Source organism: Apteryx mantelli, chromosome 3, assembly GCF_036417845.1.
Source record: "Apteryx mantelli isolate bAptMan1 chromosome 3, bAptMan1.hap1, whole genome shotgun sequence".
Lineage (NCBI taxonomy): Eukaryota > Metazoa > Chordata > Aves > Apterygiformes > Apterygidae > Apteryx > Apteryx mantelli.
In genome coordinates this window covers 87811130-87828113 of record NC_089980.1, presented here as the reverse complement: position 1 = coordinate 87828113, position 16984 = coordinate 87811130, and the positions used below count along the sequence as shown (strand labels likewise).

At 34.8% G+C, this 16984-nt stretch overlaps 1 protein-coding gene across 1 annotated transcript in view; it reads right to left on the bottom strand.

Annotated features, from left to right (window-relative positions):
* The window catches only part of AK9 (adenylate kinase 9), a 76451-nt gene that overhangs the window by 52610 nt on the left and 6857 nt on the right, over nt 1–16984 (bottom strand). The window contains 8 exon segments of the mRNA XM_067294796.1: nt 2175–2328; nt 2743–2923; nt 3016–3155; nt 5187–5285; nt 6782–6856; nt 9883–10008; nt 10694–10864; nt 13528–13640. Coding sequence (XP_067150897.1) covers nt 2175–2328; nt 2743–2923; nt 3016–3155; nt 5187–5285; nt 6782–6856; nt 9883–10008; nt 10694–10864; nt 13528–13640 — 1059 coding nt within the window.

Here is a 16984-nt window from a genome sequence, read left to right as displayed (position 1 = left end):
TAAATGAAATATTGTTTCAATATTGTTTCACCTGCAGCACCTGAGAATTTCTCATAGGAGTCTAAATCAAAAGGTTGACCAAATTAATTTAAAAATTAATACAAATCATAGTTCAAGATAGTATATCATCTACAATCAAGAAGCCTGCATTCCCTAAAATGCATGTCACTCATATTCGATTCATATTTGACTATTAATTGCTGACACAATGTACTGTAATTGTTCAAAAATTTTTTGAGGGAACATTCAGAGTTAGTTCACTATTTACATACTAATTTGATAAAATGATAGCATAATTCAGTGAAGAGCTGATTATAGCAACTGCAATATTTATTATGTGAAGAATATAATTTGGAAAAAATGTCATACTTTCTGTAATTATACCAAGATTTTTCACTGATTTTATTGATACTTTTTTACATGCATAAAATTACACATTATCAGGTATTTTTTCACCAAATTACAAACTCCCTAAGAAAAGGACAATATCTTATTAAGTGTTTACATACAGCAAAAAGTCAGATTTTAGAGTTATCATAGCTAAAGAAACTATATTCTACTTCTCCTCTCCAGCTTGAGAAATAAGATATTTTGTCAGTGGTGTCTCCAATAGTTGTTGCTGGTATAGAATGTCATAACATTAAAGAAAAAATATAATTGAAGCAACAAATTTTTTTTTTCAAAAAGACAAAGAAATACATCTAGGCAACTCTACAGTGTTTTTGCAGAGATTTCTCTGCATAATTACAAATGAACAGAGCAATATAATCTTACACTATTTCAAGAATAATAGTGAAAGTGATAAGCACTATAAGTTTATATATTGCTGTAATTTGTCATTTATTCTATAATTGGTAATGCTTGAGTAATATTATATGTTTTTGATTTGTTAAAACTGAGGTAGTGCTCAAGCGTAATTACAGAACTTCATTCCAATGACATTTCTACTCCACACAGTACTGGTTAATATTATGGATAAGGTGTTATGCATTATGTGGAAAGATAAATCTAAATTTGACAGCTGAGCCTCTAGTATCTACAGCACTCTGGTGATACTCCGTGGCAAATTTAGAAAAAAGAATTATATTTGAGAGGTATATTGAATTAAACACAAGAATTTTCTGTCAATATACTCCCTTTTACTTATTTCTACAAAGAATTCAGAGATGCTGGGGAGTAAGAAGGACGGGAGAGGTCTTTATTTTGTTATTTAACACTGTTTCCATGTTCTCAATTTTTAGCATGCCAACAATCTTTACATTAGAAAATTATGGCTGATTAAAATTTGCAACCCTTTTCACATCTTTGGGAGCTATTGTTTCAGTCTGTCCACAACAGGAAATATATCACCATATAAATGACAAATGCTCACGCTTTCAAGTTTTTTTCATGTCTATGAAAGCTATAAATAAGGTATTTTTTAGGGATAACTGTTCATTGGAGACTGGAAGACACTGCGTAAGACATTTGTGCATGCAAACTCACATATGAGGAGAGGCTGAAAGAGCTGGGACTGTTGAGCCTGGAGAAGAGAAGACTGAGGGGGGATCTTATCAATCTGTTTAAATATCTGAAGGGAGGGTGTAGAGAGGATGGGGCCAGACTCTTTTCAGTGGTGCTCAGCAACAGGACGAGAGGCAACGGGCGCAAACTGAAACACAGGAAAGTCCCTCTGAACATAAGGAAAAAATTCTTTACTGTGAGGGTGACTGAGCACTGGAACAGGTTGCCCAGAGAGGTTGTGGAGTCTCCATCCTTGGAGATGTTCAAAAGTTGTCTGGACAGGGACCTGGGCAGCCTACTCTAGGTGACCCTGCTTGAGCAGGGGGGCTGGACTTGATGATCTCCAGAGGTCCCTTCTGAACTCAACCATTCTGTGATTCTGAATTATTAGCGCTTTCAAAAGGAGCTCATAAAGCTTTCTCACATGCTTGTGACCCTCAGCTCCAGGATATTTATACATAATAATATCAAAAGCATTGAGTTCTACTCAATTCTACTCAGTTCTACTCTATTGCTTTCACTTCATGATATTTCAGTTCATATTTAACACATAATATCTGTAACAGCTTCTGTAGTATTTTAAAGCAGTCTAAAACATTTACAAGTGAGAGGAATTGCTTCAGTTAAATAACCTAAAAGCAAACAAGATAGCTTCAAAGACCATGGAACACCTTATTCACCTGGTTCTTTTGACACTTTTTCTAATTCCAACCTAGTTTTCACTGCTTTTATGGCTGCTTCTATTGTATCCTTTTGCATTTTCTCAAAGATTTTTTCTCTTGATTCTTCCATGTGGGGTTGAATGAGTTTGGCCATGTCAAGAACCTAATGAAGTTATTTGAAAAAATAAAGATATTACAGAAGAGACATACAGCACCTGATCCAACAGCTATACAGTAAAATGAGTTTGGAAAAGCTCTGCAAATTTCAGAAAAATTTACATATATTTTGAGCACAGTTTGTTGTGTACAAATTTCCAATTTGCAATGCAGTTTAATTATCTTAGATAAAATATGCTTATCATATTCTTATGCTAAGACAAATAACATTGACACATAAATGTTTGTCTATAAAGTTAGTTGCTTTTCTGTAAGTGAATTTCACTGAATTACTATGTTTTTTCTATAATGCATATGTTTACAATGTGTATGTTGATGACCCACCATGAATAAGTGTGTGTCTAACTGGCTCCCAGGCCTCAGCTGATCCCCTTGTTATATAAGACATTTATATACCCACCTTTCCGTTATATTTGTTTGCAATCAGGTTACAAATGGTTGTTCTTCCAGACAATGGGGGGCCAAATACTAGTACTTTACAAGGAGGAAGTGGCATTGGTGGTAACAGGTAAGGCCGTGGATTCAACATAAATGCTTTCAATGCCTCTGAGGATGACAGTACGTACATTTTACCTAGAAAACTTAAAACAAAACAAAACAAAAAAAGTCAACAAATAGAGATAGTTATCTTATGAAATGGAAAAAAGAATAAAAAGTGTCAAATTCCACTAACCTGACAGCCAAGTCTGGGATCCCCATTACAATATCACCCTCCTTAAGAGCCACAGGACATGCTTGTCCCCACCTGCTTCTACGCCATCGGTATCTGTTTGCTATTAGTTTGCAGGATGAGAGAACCCGGAAAAGTTCATCCTGTTTATTAAAACAGTAATAACAGTATGTATAATTTTTTTCTAAATCTACCTATGCCATGTTCTATGTAACTTAGTCTTTTTTGAAATATTCTGCTGGAACACAACCAAACCTAAAAGAAAACAAAATTATGCTTTTCAGTATCTTTTTAAAAACTATATATTTTTTAAGAAATGCAAGACAATCTTAAGGAAAAACTATTTAACTTTTAAATTTTATTTAATAAAAATAGTACTTAAAATATTTCTTGTAGGCTTCATAAATTATTTTTGGAAGTTTAAAAAAATGAAGAGAAACAACTCAATCAATTATTGAAGAAGAGAGAGAATGGCCAAGATTATTTCTTCTAAAAGGGATGAAGAAAGGACAAAGATCTGGGTGGGGGAATGGAAAGGCCAAAATATCTCTTTTACGTATGCAGAAATGTCAAGTTATAGGAATATGTTTAATAGATGTTTTAAAGAAGTTGAATAGTAAGTAAATCATAGAGTTTATAGGGATGTTAAATTATTCATAGTAGAACAGACAAGTGCTGGCTGTGAAGAACTGAAGAAGGACCTTTAGAGACTAAGAAGCTGGGCATTAAAATAGCAGTTTTACATAGAAAATGATGAACTCTGAGTTGACTTTCACTGCTCAGGAATAGATCTTGGAGTTAAAATACACAGTTCCATGAAAACATCTGGTCAATGCCCAATAGTAGTCAGAGAAATAGATTGAATGCTAGGAATGTTTAGCAAAGAGAGAATAAAACATAAAGCTTCCTTTTTTTATGTATAAATCCATGCCCTCATCTTTACTGCTGTGGGCATTCTGGCATCCTCATCTCAAGAGGTATGTAGCAGAATCAGGAAAGTTTCAGAGAAAGGTAACATGACTGATCATATTGAGCAATATGACCATACAAAAAGATTTTCATATAAGAAAAAAGATTAAGTAGACTGGAACTCTTCAGTCCAAAAAAAAGACAGATACACAAGAATCAGACAGAAGTCTGAATTCATGGGTGATATTAGAGGGCAAAGGCAGAGAACAAAACTATTCACTGCCTCTTGTAGAACAACAACTAGAGGACAGCGAGTTAGAAGGTGGCAGGTTCAACACAAAGGGAGGTAATTCTATGTATACTGTATGATTAAGCTGCAGAACTCCTTGACCTTTGGGTGGATACTGTGGATACCAAATTTTACAACAACTCAAGAGAGGACTTAACAAGTTCATGGATCAAATTAATAGATACATTCACAGTTATTAAACACATAAACAAATTAAATAATAAATACAGACATAATCTGGCACAGAAAATCCTTCACCTGTGAATTTGATGGGTACTGGGAAAAAAGAAAACTTATTTTCTTTTTGCACTGAAAGCATAACCACAATCAGCAGGGTCTCCTCAGTTATAGTACCATTTATATATTTGTAGTTTTGGTGAAGAAATGAGAAAGATAACTGCAAGTGGTTATAGGTGAAGACATGTATGCAGAGACTTCTGTTTTTCTCTTTTACTTGGAAGCGGCAGAAATTATTATTGATATGATTCAGGCAAAATACAACACTAATTTGTCTTATTTCTAATAAATTACAGAAAATAAAATGCATGTGTTTTCAGCTATGCAGGATGTTCCTAAATTTGTATTAGCATGATATTATTTCTCTTTCAGGAAAAGATTTAAGACTGTGAGATAACAGTAAGCTGTAGACACTATTATCCTTTGGCTAAAGTTTCTTTATTTCCCTGGAAGGAATTCACTCTCATTCCACTGTTAAAACAAACATTCTGTTCAAAATTTTATCATAACGACATAACTTTTTTTAAAAATTAAAGATAACTTTTTTCACACTGTTTTAGCTGGATTTCAGTTCCAGGGTTGTCTCAAATCCACATTTCTGGAAAATCAAGACTCAAAAATGCCCCTTATTACACAATAAAACAAATTGCTTGCTATGAAACAAATATAAGCTCATAGCAGAAAATAAAAAAATATTTCTATAATTATTACATTTTAGAAAAAAAAATATTACACTTACATTTTCCAGTCCCTCTAATGTTTCTTCTTGCTGACTTTGAAGTCTAGTTACAGGAGCTGCATTTCGAACACCCATAGATTGAAGTCGGGCTACCACTGACTGAAAAGAAAATAACTCTTGACTAAGAACCAATTAAAATTGCTTTTGTGATCTGAAAGGACCCCAAAGTTTTTTTTTAATTTTAATTTATTATTTGTATAATGACCACATATACACTAAGGCCCAATTTTTAGCTTGGGGCCATGTTTGTTATTCAGCTCAGCTCCTACAAGCTATTTGGTAGATAAAGACAGTGCAAAATGCTGAATCAAAGCCTTTATACCTTTTCCTTATGCTGTGAATCCCAAGCCCTCCAAAGGGATAGACTGTGAAGGATTCTCTCCCACTAAACAGTGGAAGTATTCAGATGAGCTCCAGTCTGTGCCAATAGGGTTGGAAAAGGAGACAAATGTCTTTAGGACATCAGATTATTATGCAGACTTGGAAATAATACAACTTTGGGATATTTATTTTTAAAAGTATTTAAACCAGAAGTCTGCCAATGAGAATCAGATGATATTATATTTAACTGAAATATTTCTTGAAGGCAATCTTGCTTAAACGCAAGTATTCTTGAAATGAAAAAGCAAATTTTGCCATAATTGGGCTAGTTTCATAATACGTCTTTGTCTTACTCACAGGTAAAATGGTGGGAATTGTTACACACCTGTACTGTCTTTAGTATAAATCTCTTGTGATATTGACAAATAGATCATAAATAATGAAATTTTGTCTTTCAGCAATTTTGTCTTTTGTCTCTGCAAAAATAGGTTTTTTTCTGTATGTATAGAAATACTCTTGATAATAAAGTTAATTGTAAAATTAAATACTTGCAGAATTGTAACAGATTCAATTCCTTTTCAACGAGGGAGGGGAAAGTCCAGGGGCAGCTCACTTCCTACATTATCAAAGACAATCTCTTGCTTTTCCTTTTCCAACCCCATACTCTACATCCTACTTTAAAACAGCTCTTATTTCTGAGATAGAAGGTGAGATTATTTATCTTCAAAATTTATTGTTGTAATTTTTAATATGTAGACTGATTTGCTGTGTCATGAGCTAAAAATCTATAGACACAAAAACTCAGCAGAACTTCCGTGAAAGGGGAAAAAGGAAAAAATTATCCTCTATTTCACTGTAAAACTATATCAAAGACCATAAAAATTTCTTCATTATTTAAGGCATCAGCACACTAAGCCAATTCTGTAAATATATCTTACTGAGAATGTTTTAATTTTGCATGTTAATAAAGATATTTGAAACTAATACAGGACGTAAAGCACAACAAATACGTGGATACAGTACAAAATAGTTTGCAGCCTGCCTGTAAATATTCTCGTGTAACATCTATGGAAACTTGGGCTGAGTGGTGAACCTTATGTTTTTTTTAACATAATAACAAAAGCAGGCATTTCAAAGGTGATGTTTTGTACTCATAATTTAATGAGTTTTATATTCAACTTAGAATGTTGCCAACACCAGAATAAAAAAATATCTACAGAATTGATAGTTCTTTTCTAATGGAAGTTACTTAAGCTGGTGCATAGTTTACTTACTGCAAAAAGGTCATTTGGTTGCTTATTTCCATCCAGTTCAATAAGGTATTGAGAATCCTGTTCAGCCATCAAGTCCTGTTTAAGAATGAAGACATGTTCATCAACTGAGTATATAGTTAACCAGATAATGACATTCAAGCTCATTCTGTTCCTATAAATATCAAAAGCTGGACTCCTGTGGACTCCAAGTTTTCCTGTGGACAACCAATTTTCACCACATTGATGATTTATAAAATCATCTGCCAAGAAACTTCTATTTTAATAGTGATCAATAAATATAGAGAGAACTACAAAATTATAGTTACAATAGGTTCAGAAATCAGATTAGATAACCTAGGTCAAACCCAAAATAGCTACAAATAATCTAGATAAAGTAACATTTCATGTATGAATTCAACTTCTAACTGTCTAATTACTGTCAATACTTAATTGTCTGGTGGGAAATGGTGATAATGTTAATTAACAAATATCTTGGAAATATCAACCATGAGACCAAAATTTTAATTTTGGTCCCAACTCTGAATTTCTGTAAACTTTGAGCAATATATTTGATTTTTCTTATTTTCAATCTTCCTATCAGTAAATAAGACATTATAGACTAAAATGGACCTCCCATGTCAGTTGTCATCATCTCTGTGAGAGGATCAAGAACACTCCCTCCATTCCTGACAGATATGTGTCTAAACCCAGCTCTGAAAAATGCTAGTGAAGGTGACTCTACAACTTTCATAAGTAACCTACTCATTGCTCTTATGGCCAGAGTGCCTTTCCTAGCATCTAGTTTAAGTCTCCTATGCTACAAATTAAACAAATTATTTTTCCTATCTTTGGTGGATAATAATTGATCACTTCTTTCTAATATTCTTCTACCCAGAAAGTAATAATTAGTTTCTGTTTCTCTTACATGCAATGGTCTTATTAGTACATCCATAATATTTCTTTCGTGCAATAGTACCATATTTATTGACTCAGTTTACAATTAACTAGATTCCCAGATTGCCTGCAGTACTGAGATCTAGCCAATTATTTCACATGTTGCAGTTGCTCATTCAGTTTCCTCCCTAGCTGTAATATTTCACACTTATTTCAACTCAATTTCATCCTAGAAATCAAAGTCTGTCCTCCAAAGTTCTTTCTATCTATCCCAGCGCAGTGTAAAGTCAACATTTTATAAGCCTTTTTTAAATTTAATCATCTAAACCTCTAACTGGGCCAACAACAGATCCCTAAGTTCATTCAATATTTTAGTGAACCACTAACTCTGCCTAAGTAAGACTTTTCAGCTAGTGGTTTTCAATCTAAACAACTTTTCTCTAGTTTACTTAAGAACAATCCATATGAGATTATAATCATTCAAGATATCATATATTCTGCTTTCTCCTGCATAAAAATAACAGATTTATTCCTCTAGCAAAGAACAGCATTATACCACTTTTACACAATTTTATCTATAATTTTATCTAATTCATAGGGAAATTGAGAGGCATAGATAAACAATAATTGTAAAGTGCACAGCAAACATGAGGCTTTTCCAGTTGCTTGTACCAGGAGTAGAAAAAGCGAATAAATTATGGCTTTGTACCCTCTCTTAGTAAATTTACATAGTTAATACAACTTTCCTGAACCCAACAGGGAAAGGAGGAAACAATGTCACTGCTCATAATTTCAAGCATGTTTTTTCATCATGCTTCTTCTCAAAATAAGTTACCTATTCTTCTCTTTCTGTTTCTACCAAGCCCAGGCTACTAGTACTGCTCTCATTTTCTCTTTCGCCTTTGGTGCTTGACCCCCAACCAAGAATATCTAAGCCCCTGTTTTAAATCACTTCAGAGGAAACTTCTTGGCTTCTGTAACTCATCTTCTGACCAGATTTCACCGGGGCCACTGTTTGAATATGCCCCCCCACTATTTCAACCACTGATAAACAAAGGTAAACACAGCTACTTCCTTATTTAGCTCAGCTGAAGGGTGACCAGCATGATCATTGCCTTTCAGAAGATCTTTGATTGCTTGTTTGCCAGACATGTTTACTGAAAATACCAACACTGATCAGAACAACACTAAAACTAGTCAGTCATTCTGATTTCAAAATCTGTGCTTTACTCTCTATGATCTCAGAGGGCTATAACTCCCCTTGTGAGTGTTTAAATATTCTTGTATCTGTGGTCACCATAGCAGGTTATTATATTTATCATAAAATTAAATGGAGGCTTATGACATCTGTGTTTAAAATGGTAACTGAAAAGCTAATCCAATGAGGCATATCTTCAAATAATTGTTACATTCTGTTTTGTGACCACTTTTCTTGAAATTTCAACATGTGTAACACTGGAAAGCATATTAAAAAAAAAAAAAAAAAGTAAAATTCTCTGTTCTTTGGGAAGCTGAGTGTAGGCAACCAGTCCACCCTTGCCACTATAGGCAAGCAGCTCTCTCTTCTGTCCTTCCTTGGAGATGTCGTAGCATGTCAGCAGTCATCCCTCATCAATGGGGAAGGAAAGAAATGCAAAATGCCCTAGACCTTCCTATAAACCCAGTGCAAGTGGTTATGAAAAAACAGAGGACAGACAGAGAGCAAAAAATCAGGACCTAGGCCTAGAGAGAAAAATAAAGAATCAACTAGAAAGCTGCAGAAATGAAACAGAAGATAAAGCAAATGTATGGGCTAATTATTAGGTATATAAAACTGCAGGTAATGAAGCAGATGAAGAAGGAAAACCTGTTGAAATGAAAGGCAATGGATATGAAAAGCAGATTCCTTATAGGATTGCATGCTAAATGGACTCTGGTAATAATCATGATATACTTCAAACATTATACGTCACTTCCTAGGTTTAGAAAAATATTACTAATGTATTTCTATTTTAAAACTCAAAATGGATTACTTTATCTTGACTCTAGACTAGCAACAACACCCACAAATGATAATCATGATATACCATTGATTTCAATATGAATTTCAGAACCTGCACTTATGTTGGACCATGACCTGTGTCCACCTCCCTAAAATAAATCTCAGACTCAAAAAAGCATGGAAATAGTGTAAGATATTTTAAACAATCTTCTGTTATGCAGCATCATAGTATTTTGTTTTTTCTTACTTCTAAAGGATGGAGCATTATCTCCTTGTATATCCCAACTCTTTCCTCTGCGTTTTCACGAATATCTTCAGGCCTCTGAACTAACTGAGGCAAAATTCTTGATATTGCAAGTGGACCTTCTGCAATCTGAAGAATGAAAATTTAAATATTTCAAGATACAGAAACAAAATAATGTACTAAACTAAATTTTGTCTATACTTAAAAGCAGATAGATAAAGTAGCTTTCCAGATAAAATATTTCAATATTAATAATAATAATGTCTTTGGCCAGCTTTATAAAATAGTGCAACCCAACCTGAATGCAAACTAAAACCTTCATGAAAAAACTATAATCTATTTGTAGTATTCTAACAGCAAAACAAGCTAACATCCCACAAACATTAGTAAAAACATGTTACAATAAATGAAATTAAGAACTCCTGTATTTGTTCAGCCCAAAGATCCCTACAGTATCCTATCCCCAAACTTGACTAATGACAGATGCTTGCAGAAGAACAGAGGAACAAGACAATACAAAGTCACCATTCTCCTGATACACTTTCAACTTAAGCAGCAGTTTAGTGTCTTCTAAGTCAGAGGCTGAATCCAGGCCAAACTATACAATAACCACCACCTGCTGCCATTTAAAAACACTATTTAAACATTATTCCAAATCTCTTAAAGTGGAACAGAAAATGAATTAAGATTAGAGTTGAGCAAAATTAATTCATAACACAGTATGGTGATATTTTAGAATATCGGAATTTGTTCTGCTTTGTCTAGAGTACATTCTAATACTTTGCACTGTTCAGAAATTAGCAGTAGTTACCACTTCTTCTTCCTGCTCTTCCTCTTCTTCCTCATTATCCTCTTTATGCTGATCTTTCATTTTCTTATGTTTTTCAATAACATTAGGATCCCACTGGTTCCTCTGATATATCTGCCCTGAATCAGGGCACTGTCTTTGTCCAGATATTCTTTGGCATAAGTCATAGTCTGAACACTAGCAAGGGATGATTAAAAGGAAATCACATGTTTATTGTAGTGCTATAATAATACTAATTTCTTCCTTAAACTGCAGAATATGGGGGGCTGTTTGGCAAATATTTGGATTCATAAACAACTTCTCTAATAACTTTTGAGGTAATACAAAACTCTCAACAGCAGCAAAGTTACTCAGTGCAAAAATAAAATATTAAAGAAAGACTTAATCACTTGCACAGTTTTCTCCATCAGCATTTTATATTCCATATCAAGAGTGTAGCCACTACTTGAGCACATTTTGCCATGCTAGTTCTATGCAGGTAGAGTTGATGGATAAAAGTCTTTTGCAGATAGACTTGTGATTGCTCTTGCAATCCATTCCAAAGTGGTTTGGTCTTGAGCAAGCTATCCATTTTACTAGGTGCCTTTGACCTCTCAGAGCTGTACTATCACCAATAACATAGTACCATTGAGTCAGAGGTTAAAGGTGTTCAGCAGTTAATCTGCAAGATTAAGCGCAGGTCTTTCTATAAAAAAATATGCAGACACAAGTTTAGTTTAACATTAAACACAGATAAATCTGAATGTGGTTAACGTGGATATTTTAAAATTCCATTATGGAGTTTGACAGGAGGGCACAACAAACAACAAATAATCATTCTCCCCTTCTCAATCCCTAACACCTACCCTCCAGACATATTGTGAGAAATCTAAGATAAAAATAAAACTTTGTAGTTGTTAAATTCAGACTGTGACAGAAGGGGAAAATTGATTTCTACAGAGAAAAACAGAGCTACCACATTGCTAGCAATGGGCATGCTACACTCTCTAACGGAGGTATCCCTTAAAGTATTACTATACTTTGGGATATTTCTGCATTTCTCCTGTAAGAATCAGTCATATAGCTGACATTACTGCTATATGACACAGCACATTTTGAAATAGGGAATGAAAAATTTGATTTTTTTTTTTCAAAGGCGCAACTTTTATCATTTTTCTTGGAGAGACAAGATTTTCCTACATCAGTTTCTTAATAATAGTATTTCATTATTCGCAGAGCTATCTAGAGTGTCTCTTCTTCCTTTAATTTTGATCTAATGAAAATAGTTACAGTTTTGACACATCTATGAAGACATCTTGAACCCACTGAAATCAAAGACCTTTTGTTTTTTGACTTTGGGGCAAGGATTTCTAATGAGCATTCAACCTCAGTCTTCTTCCAGGAGGAGAAGATGATGTAACCACATGAAGACAAGAATTCTGTTTTCTTTCTAGTACAGATAGGATCACTCTTGCATTTGTATGGCTGTACATGACTATACAAAATATATTCTCAAGAATTGAGATGTTTCACTATCTGGTATTAAAACAAAGATCAGCTTTCTATATCTGAAAAAATTCAAAACAGCCTAGAAAGCAGCAGAAAAATATGCTTTTCTGATGTTTTAACATCTTTCCATGAGTACAGAAAAGCAATTGCTTGAAATAGGCATTTACACATTTTCATTGTTTAAATGGGTCTTAAATGTATGAAATATACAGAACATCATCGCTACAACAAATACTTCAATTTAGCAAAGTGATAGTACTCAGTCCATCCACTAAGACATCTGACAAACCACATAGATAAGACAACTAGAATCAAAATCTTAATGAGAATGGAGCACAACTCCAAAGTTTCATTATGAAATTTAGAGTTGTCTTGGCACTCCATTCTGCATGTTCAGAGTCAGAGAAGGGAAAAAAACTACTTGTTAATAAATGAAACATGGCCAGAACAAAGGCCTGAACACTGGTCCATTATTATACATACTGTTACCTTGCCTGCACGGAGTCTGGTAAAGTTTTGGTCTGGGCCAGCTAATATTCTCCCTAGTGAATAGTTGGGTATAGTCTGGAGAACAGCACAGGCCTAAGGCCTTTCCCAGTGGGCCATTTGGACGTGGCACCCTATTCTGACTAATGAGGGAGTTTAGCTGTGTTGTGCAAAACCAATTGGCCTCAGGTCCAAAGAGTGGTCCTTGCCTTGTTATATTTACTAGCAGAGACATAGCCAGCAAGTCCAATATATTTTCTCATTCTTTTAATATACACTGAGCGAGTCCTCTTAAACCTACACAAACAATAATTTATGTGTCTATCACAGTCAATTTTGGAAAGTATCTGATTGGTACCTCACATTATTACTTGTGAGGAAATTGAGATTGGTAAACCTGATGAACAAATAATGACTATGTAAGTAGTTTCACACTTAGTGAGTAAAATATAAAACAATTTGCTTTCTAACTCATGTATGTGAACATTTTTTTCCTGAAACTGTATAAATAGACATGAATGGGAGATTTACATGCATCCAAAATGGCATACTGATCACGTTATTCAAAGTTTTCTTTTCATGAAAACCTATCCCTTCTAATTGGTTTTAGAAACTCAGCCTAAGAGAGGTCAGAGATTCTAACTCCTACTGAAGTGATAGGAAATGCTCACTATTTTACATGATCAGTGCTTATAACAGAATAAACTAGTGTAATTCCACTCCACTGTAAAAGAGAAAAAAATATTATTCCTCAATAAATACTATACTCAAATGTACAGGGGTAAATATTACCTTTTGACTTATGCAGCATATGAGTCTACTAATAACTAGGAACATGACTAGCAAGTTATTAAAGATGACATTACCTTAATATTAATCAGGAAATCTGGTTTTAATTTTAGATTTTTTATTTTCTCTATTTGCTGTGAAACAGTCATGTATTCCTCTGAGAGAGAAGGAAATCCACTGAGAATATAACCTGCCAAATACATTTTGTTAAATACATCTTTTATAAGGTTATGTCAAATATACTGACCAGCTATATTCATCTCCTTTAAGTAATATATCTACATAGTGGAACAATTTTAAACCACTTACGTAACACACACAACATGAAAAAAACTGTGCACCCATATTTACTCCAGACGAAATACAAACATATAGGTGTGCTGTTTTCAGCTTAGTATATGACTCTCAAAGTCTGTTAATGCAGTTAAGAAATATATAAAAATAAGAACTATGTGGACATTAAAGTTCATACGCAGACCACCTGCTTCATGTGCCTAACTTGGGCATTACAGCGACTAAAAGGTAATAAGCTTTTAGTGACTATTTTTGCCACTAAAAAGGCATTGTGAAAGGCATTGCAAAAAGTAGCCATAACTATGATACAAAGCATTTAAACTAGGAATCTAGTTTTTTTATACAGCCTTTAAAGGCCTTTACTTCTATGGACAATAAAGGGAGTCTGAACTCTTCCACAGGACATGCAATGCTCCGGCATGTTAAACTCTCTCAGGAGACACTAAGCACAGAGTATGCATAATGAGGCATCTAACTTGGCAAGCACCCACTCACTCACAATTCACAATGCTGAGTCCCCTTGGCAAACAGACAGCAGCTATACATGACAGACATGGTGGCAATAACACCTTATTCCTAGTATTAGAGCGCTCATCCTCAAGGATATTTGAACCCATGGCTTCAAGTTCCTAGGAGAGTGCTATAATGACCAATAACTGCATGCAGTAAGAATGACTATAGAGCAAGGAACTCAATACTCTTGAGGCCAGAATGAGAGACTAAACAAGGATCAGGTTGAATTTAGTCTAATAATGAGAATACTCCCTTAGAGAAATTGTGCCTGCTCGAAATGCTTAGAATTTTATGTGGTAACACTTGAATGCAAGCCTCTGCAGCATAAAAACATAAGCAGCCTTTGCAATAGATATTAGAACTGAAGACTCCTTCTTCTGTGGGGAGCCACCATCCAGAGAAAATGCAAAAATTGTGGAAGAGCATAAGCAAGAGAGAGCATAATGTTTAGTCATTCCTCTGTAGAATGAAAATCCTGGATTCTAAATTGTTGACACATTCAGAGAATTTTAACTGATAGTGAGGTGCAGGGAGTCCGCATGGCCTCCGCTTGGCAACACAGCCTGGATAACAACAGCTGATATTAGAAGACCGTGAGTGTAAACAGTGTGCATGAATAGATTACCCCAAACTGTCTGTTCTGAGAGGGTTTTTGCCCCCAAACTGATAATGCTGTGGGGAAATTAACAATGATAAAGTTTGCTTAAGACAACCATCAACCAGATCAAACAGTAAGCAGGGGATTACCAAGAGACTTTTGAGAAAAGGAGTCATCTTAAAAAGAAATATTAAAGAAGCATGAAAATTTGTAACTGGGAGGAGAGACCTTACAGTGAGAAGGTGGTAACAGAGCAGCAGCCAAATCAGGTTTTACGTTGCCAGCACTGCAATCTCTGTCTAGGCCTGACAGAGCAGCCTCCCTGTCCAATGCCATGAGTAGCCAGCATTTCAAATACTGGACTGACAGAATAGGGTAGTGACCCCTACCTCGACTACCAGTAGTGACCCCTACCTCGAGTGCATGCTTGTATGTGAACTCGTGGGGGGCTTTCTCACTGCTGTGTGGATTAGCAGGTTGTAGGAAGCGGCACAGGTAAACAAAGCTAGAGCACCCACACCTCCAATAGAAGGTGTGTTTAAATAGGGGAAGATGCACTCCCAGAAGAGGGAGTGTGTGTTTGCAACCCACATGGTCTTTGAGGGTGGGGTAGGATGTGCATAACCACCTGAGAGTTTGATTGTGTGCAGTTAGAACTCTTTGGGTTTAGGTTTAGGAATCTGTAGATGTTTATTAACATTTGGCAAGTGCCTAGTATTGTGGTTTATCCGTTGTGTTGCTGATACTGATCCTGTATGTATAGTTCATTGATTGCAGGTTAATTACTTGTCATTAATGAATCAGTAAAGAACTTTGATCCTGATTTGATTTAAACCATGCTATCTGAGCAGTTTTCCCCTGTGACAGTGACATGAATTTTCCTTCACAGATACTATCTAGATTAACATGATATGAACTTCTGATTGTTTTGTTATTCTGTTTAAAGTTTATTTTTAGCAACCATATCAGCTACAAAGAGTTTATTATTCTGTAATTTCTTACCTACAATACCTTAAAATACAGGTATTCTTGTTATTTTCCAGTCCTTCAGTATCTATGTGATTTTAGAATGAAACACTGCTTAACTTGACAAACAGCTCAGCAGCTTCATATTTGACTCCTCAAGAGCGCATAGAAATAAATTATTTGGGTTTACTGACTTATAATTTTTAATTATTACTGTTTGTTCTAGCACTTCTAAATACCTCTGACAGATCAGTCTCCAACACATTATGTGTTTATTTCCTAAGTCAGAAGAATATAAGTGAACAGAAGAACCCCTTATTTAGTGTACTGTTTAGAAATATGTATTTTAAAATGTCAAAAACCAAAGTCAAAAAGTTAAAAGTCAAAAACTCATCCTCTCACATAACTGTTTATAAAATCTTTAATGAACAAATAATTACTAATGGGTGGATTAGTTTCTACTGAAAGTCTACATATGCTATCTAAGGATTATGTTAAGATTATAGTTGCTAAACAAAAAGAGAGCAGAACTAGAAAATACTTGAATAAAATTGGTTTTGGAGATGAGTTCTAGTTGGTAGGAAACAGTCTGAGGATGTAGGTTATTCTATTCCTTGCCACTTTGGGGATCTGTAATATGGAAAATGGCTTGGCTGCAAAAACCAAAATTCTATGAACATGATAGTCACCTTTACAGTCTCTGTGGTCTTCTGTGATATGTGCATCTCAGGCATTCATCATCTCCCTGACTCAGAGAGTGGAACTCAGATGACACAGTCATCTCTTCTGGCTTTCACTGAAGTCTTGATCATACGGAGTAAGAGATTTGCATTTCTGCTGCTACATGTTCCCTCAAACTTTTGTTTCCCTCATCAACTCTTTTTTTTTCTTCTTACCCATTTCTCTGTCTTTCGTCTACTATTTTCAAAGTCTGGTTACACCAGGTAAGGATGCATCTTCTGCAAAACTGCTGTGAGTCTGTCACCAGAGAAGGAACAGAACTCATCGCAACCAAAAATTCATACAAATTTGCTAGTTCTCAGAGAAGTAGAGACTTGACATCATCTGGCACTATGCTTGTCTCTCTCTAATAATGGAAATTTCAAATAAAAGTCAGCACTAGAAAAAGAAACTATATTTTCTTTTACTTTCTTTCCATTTAA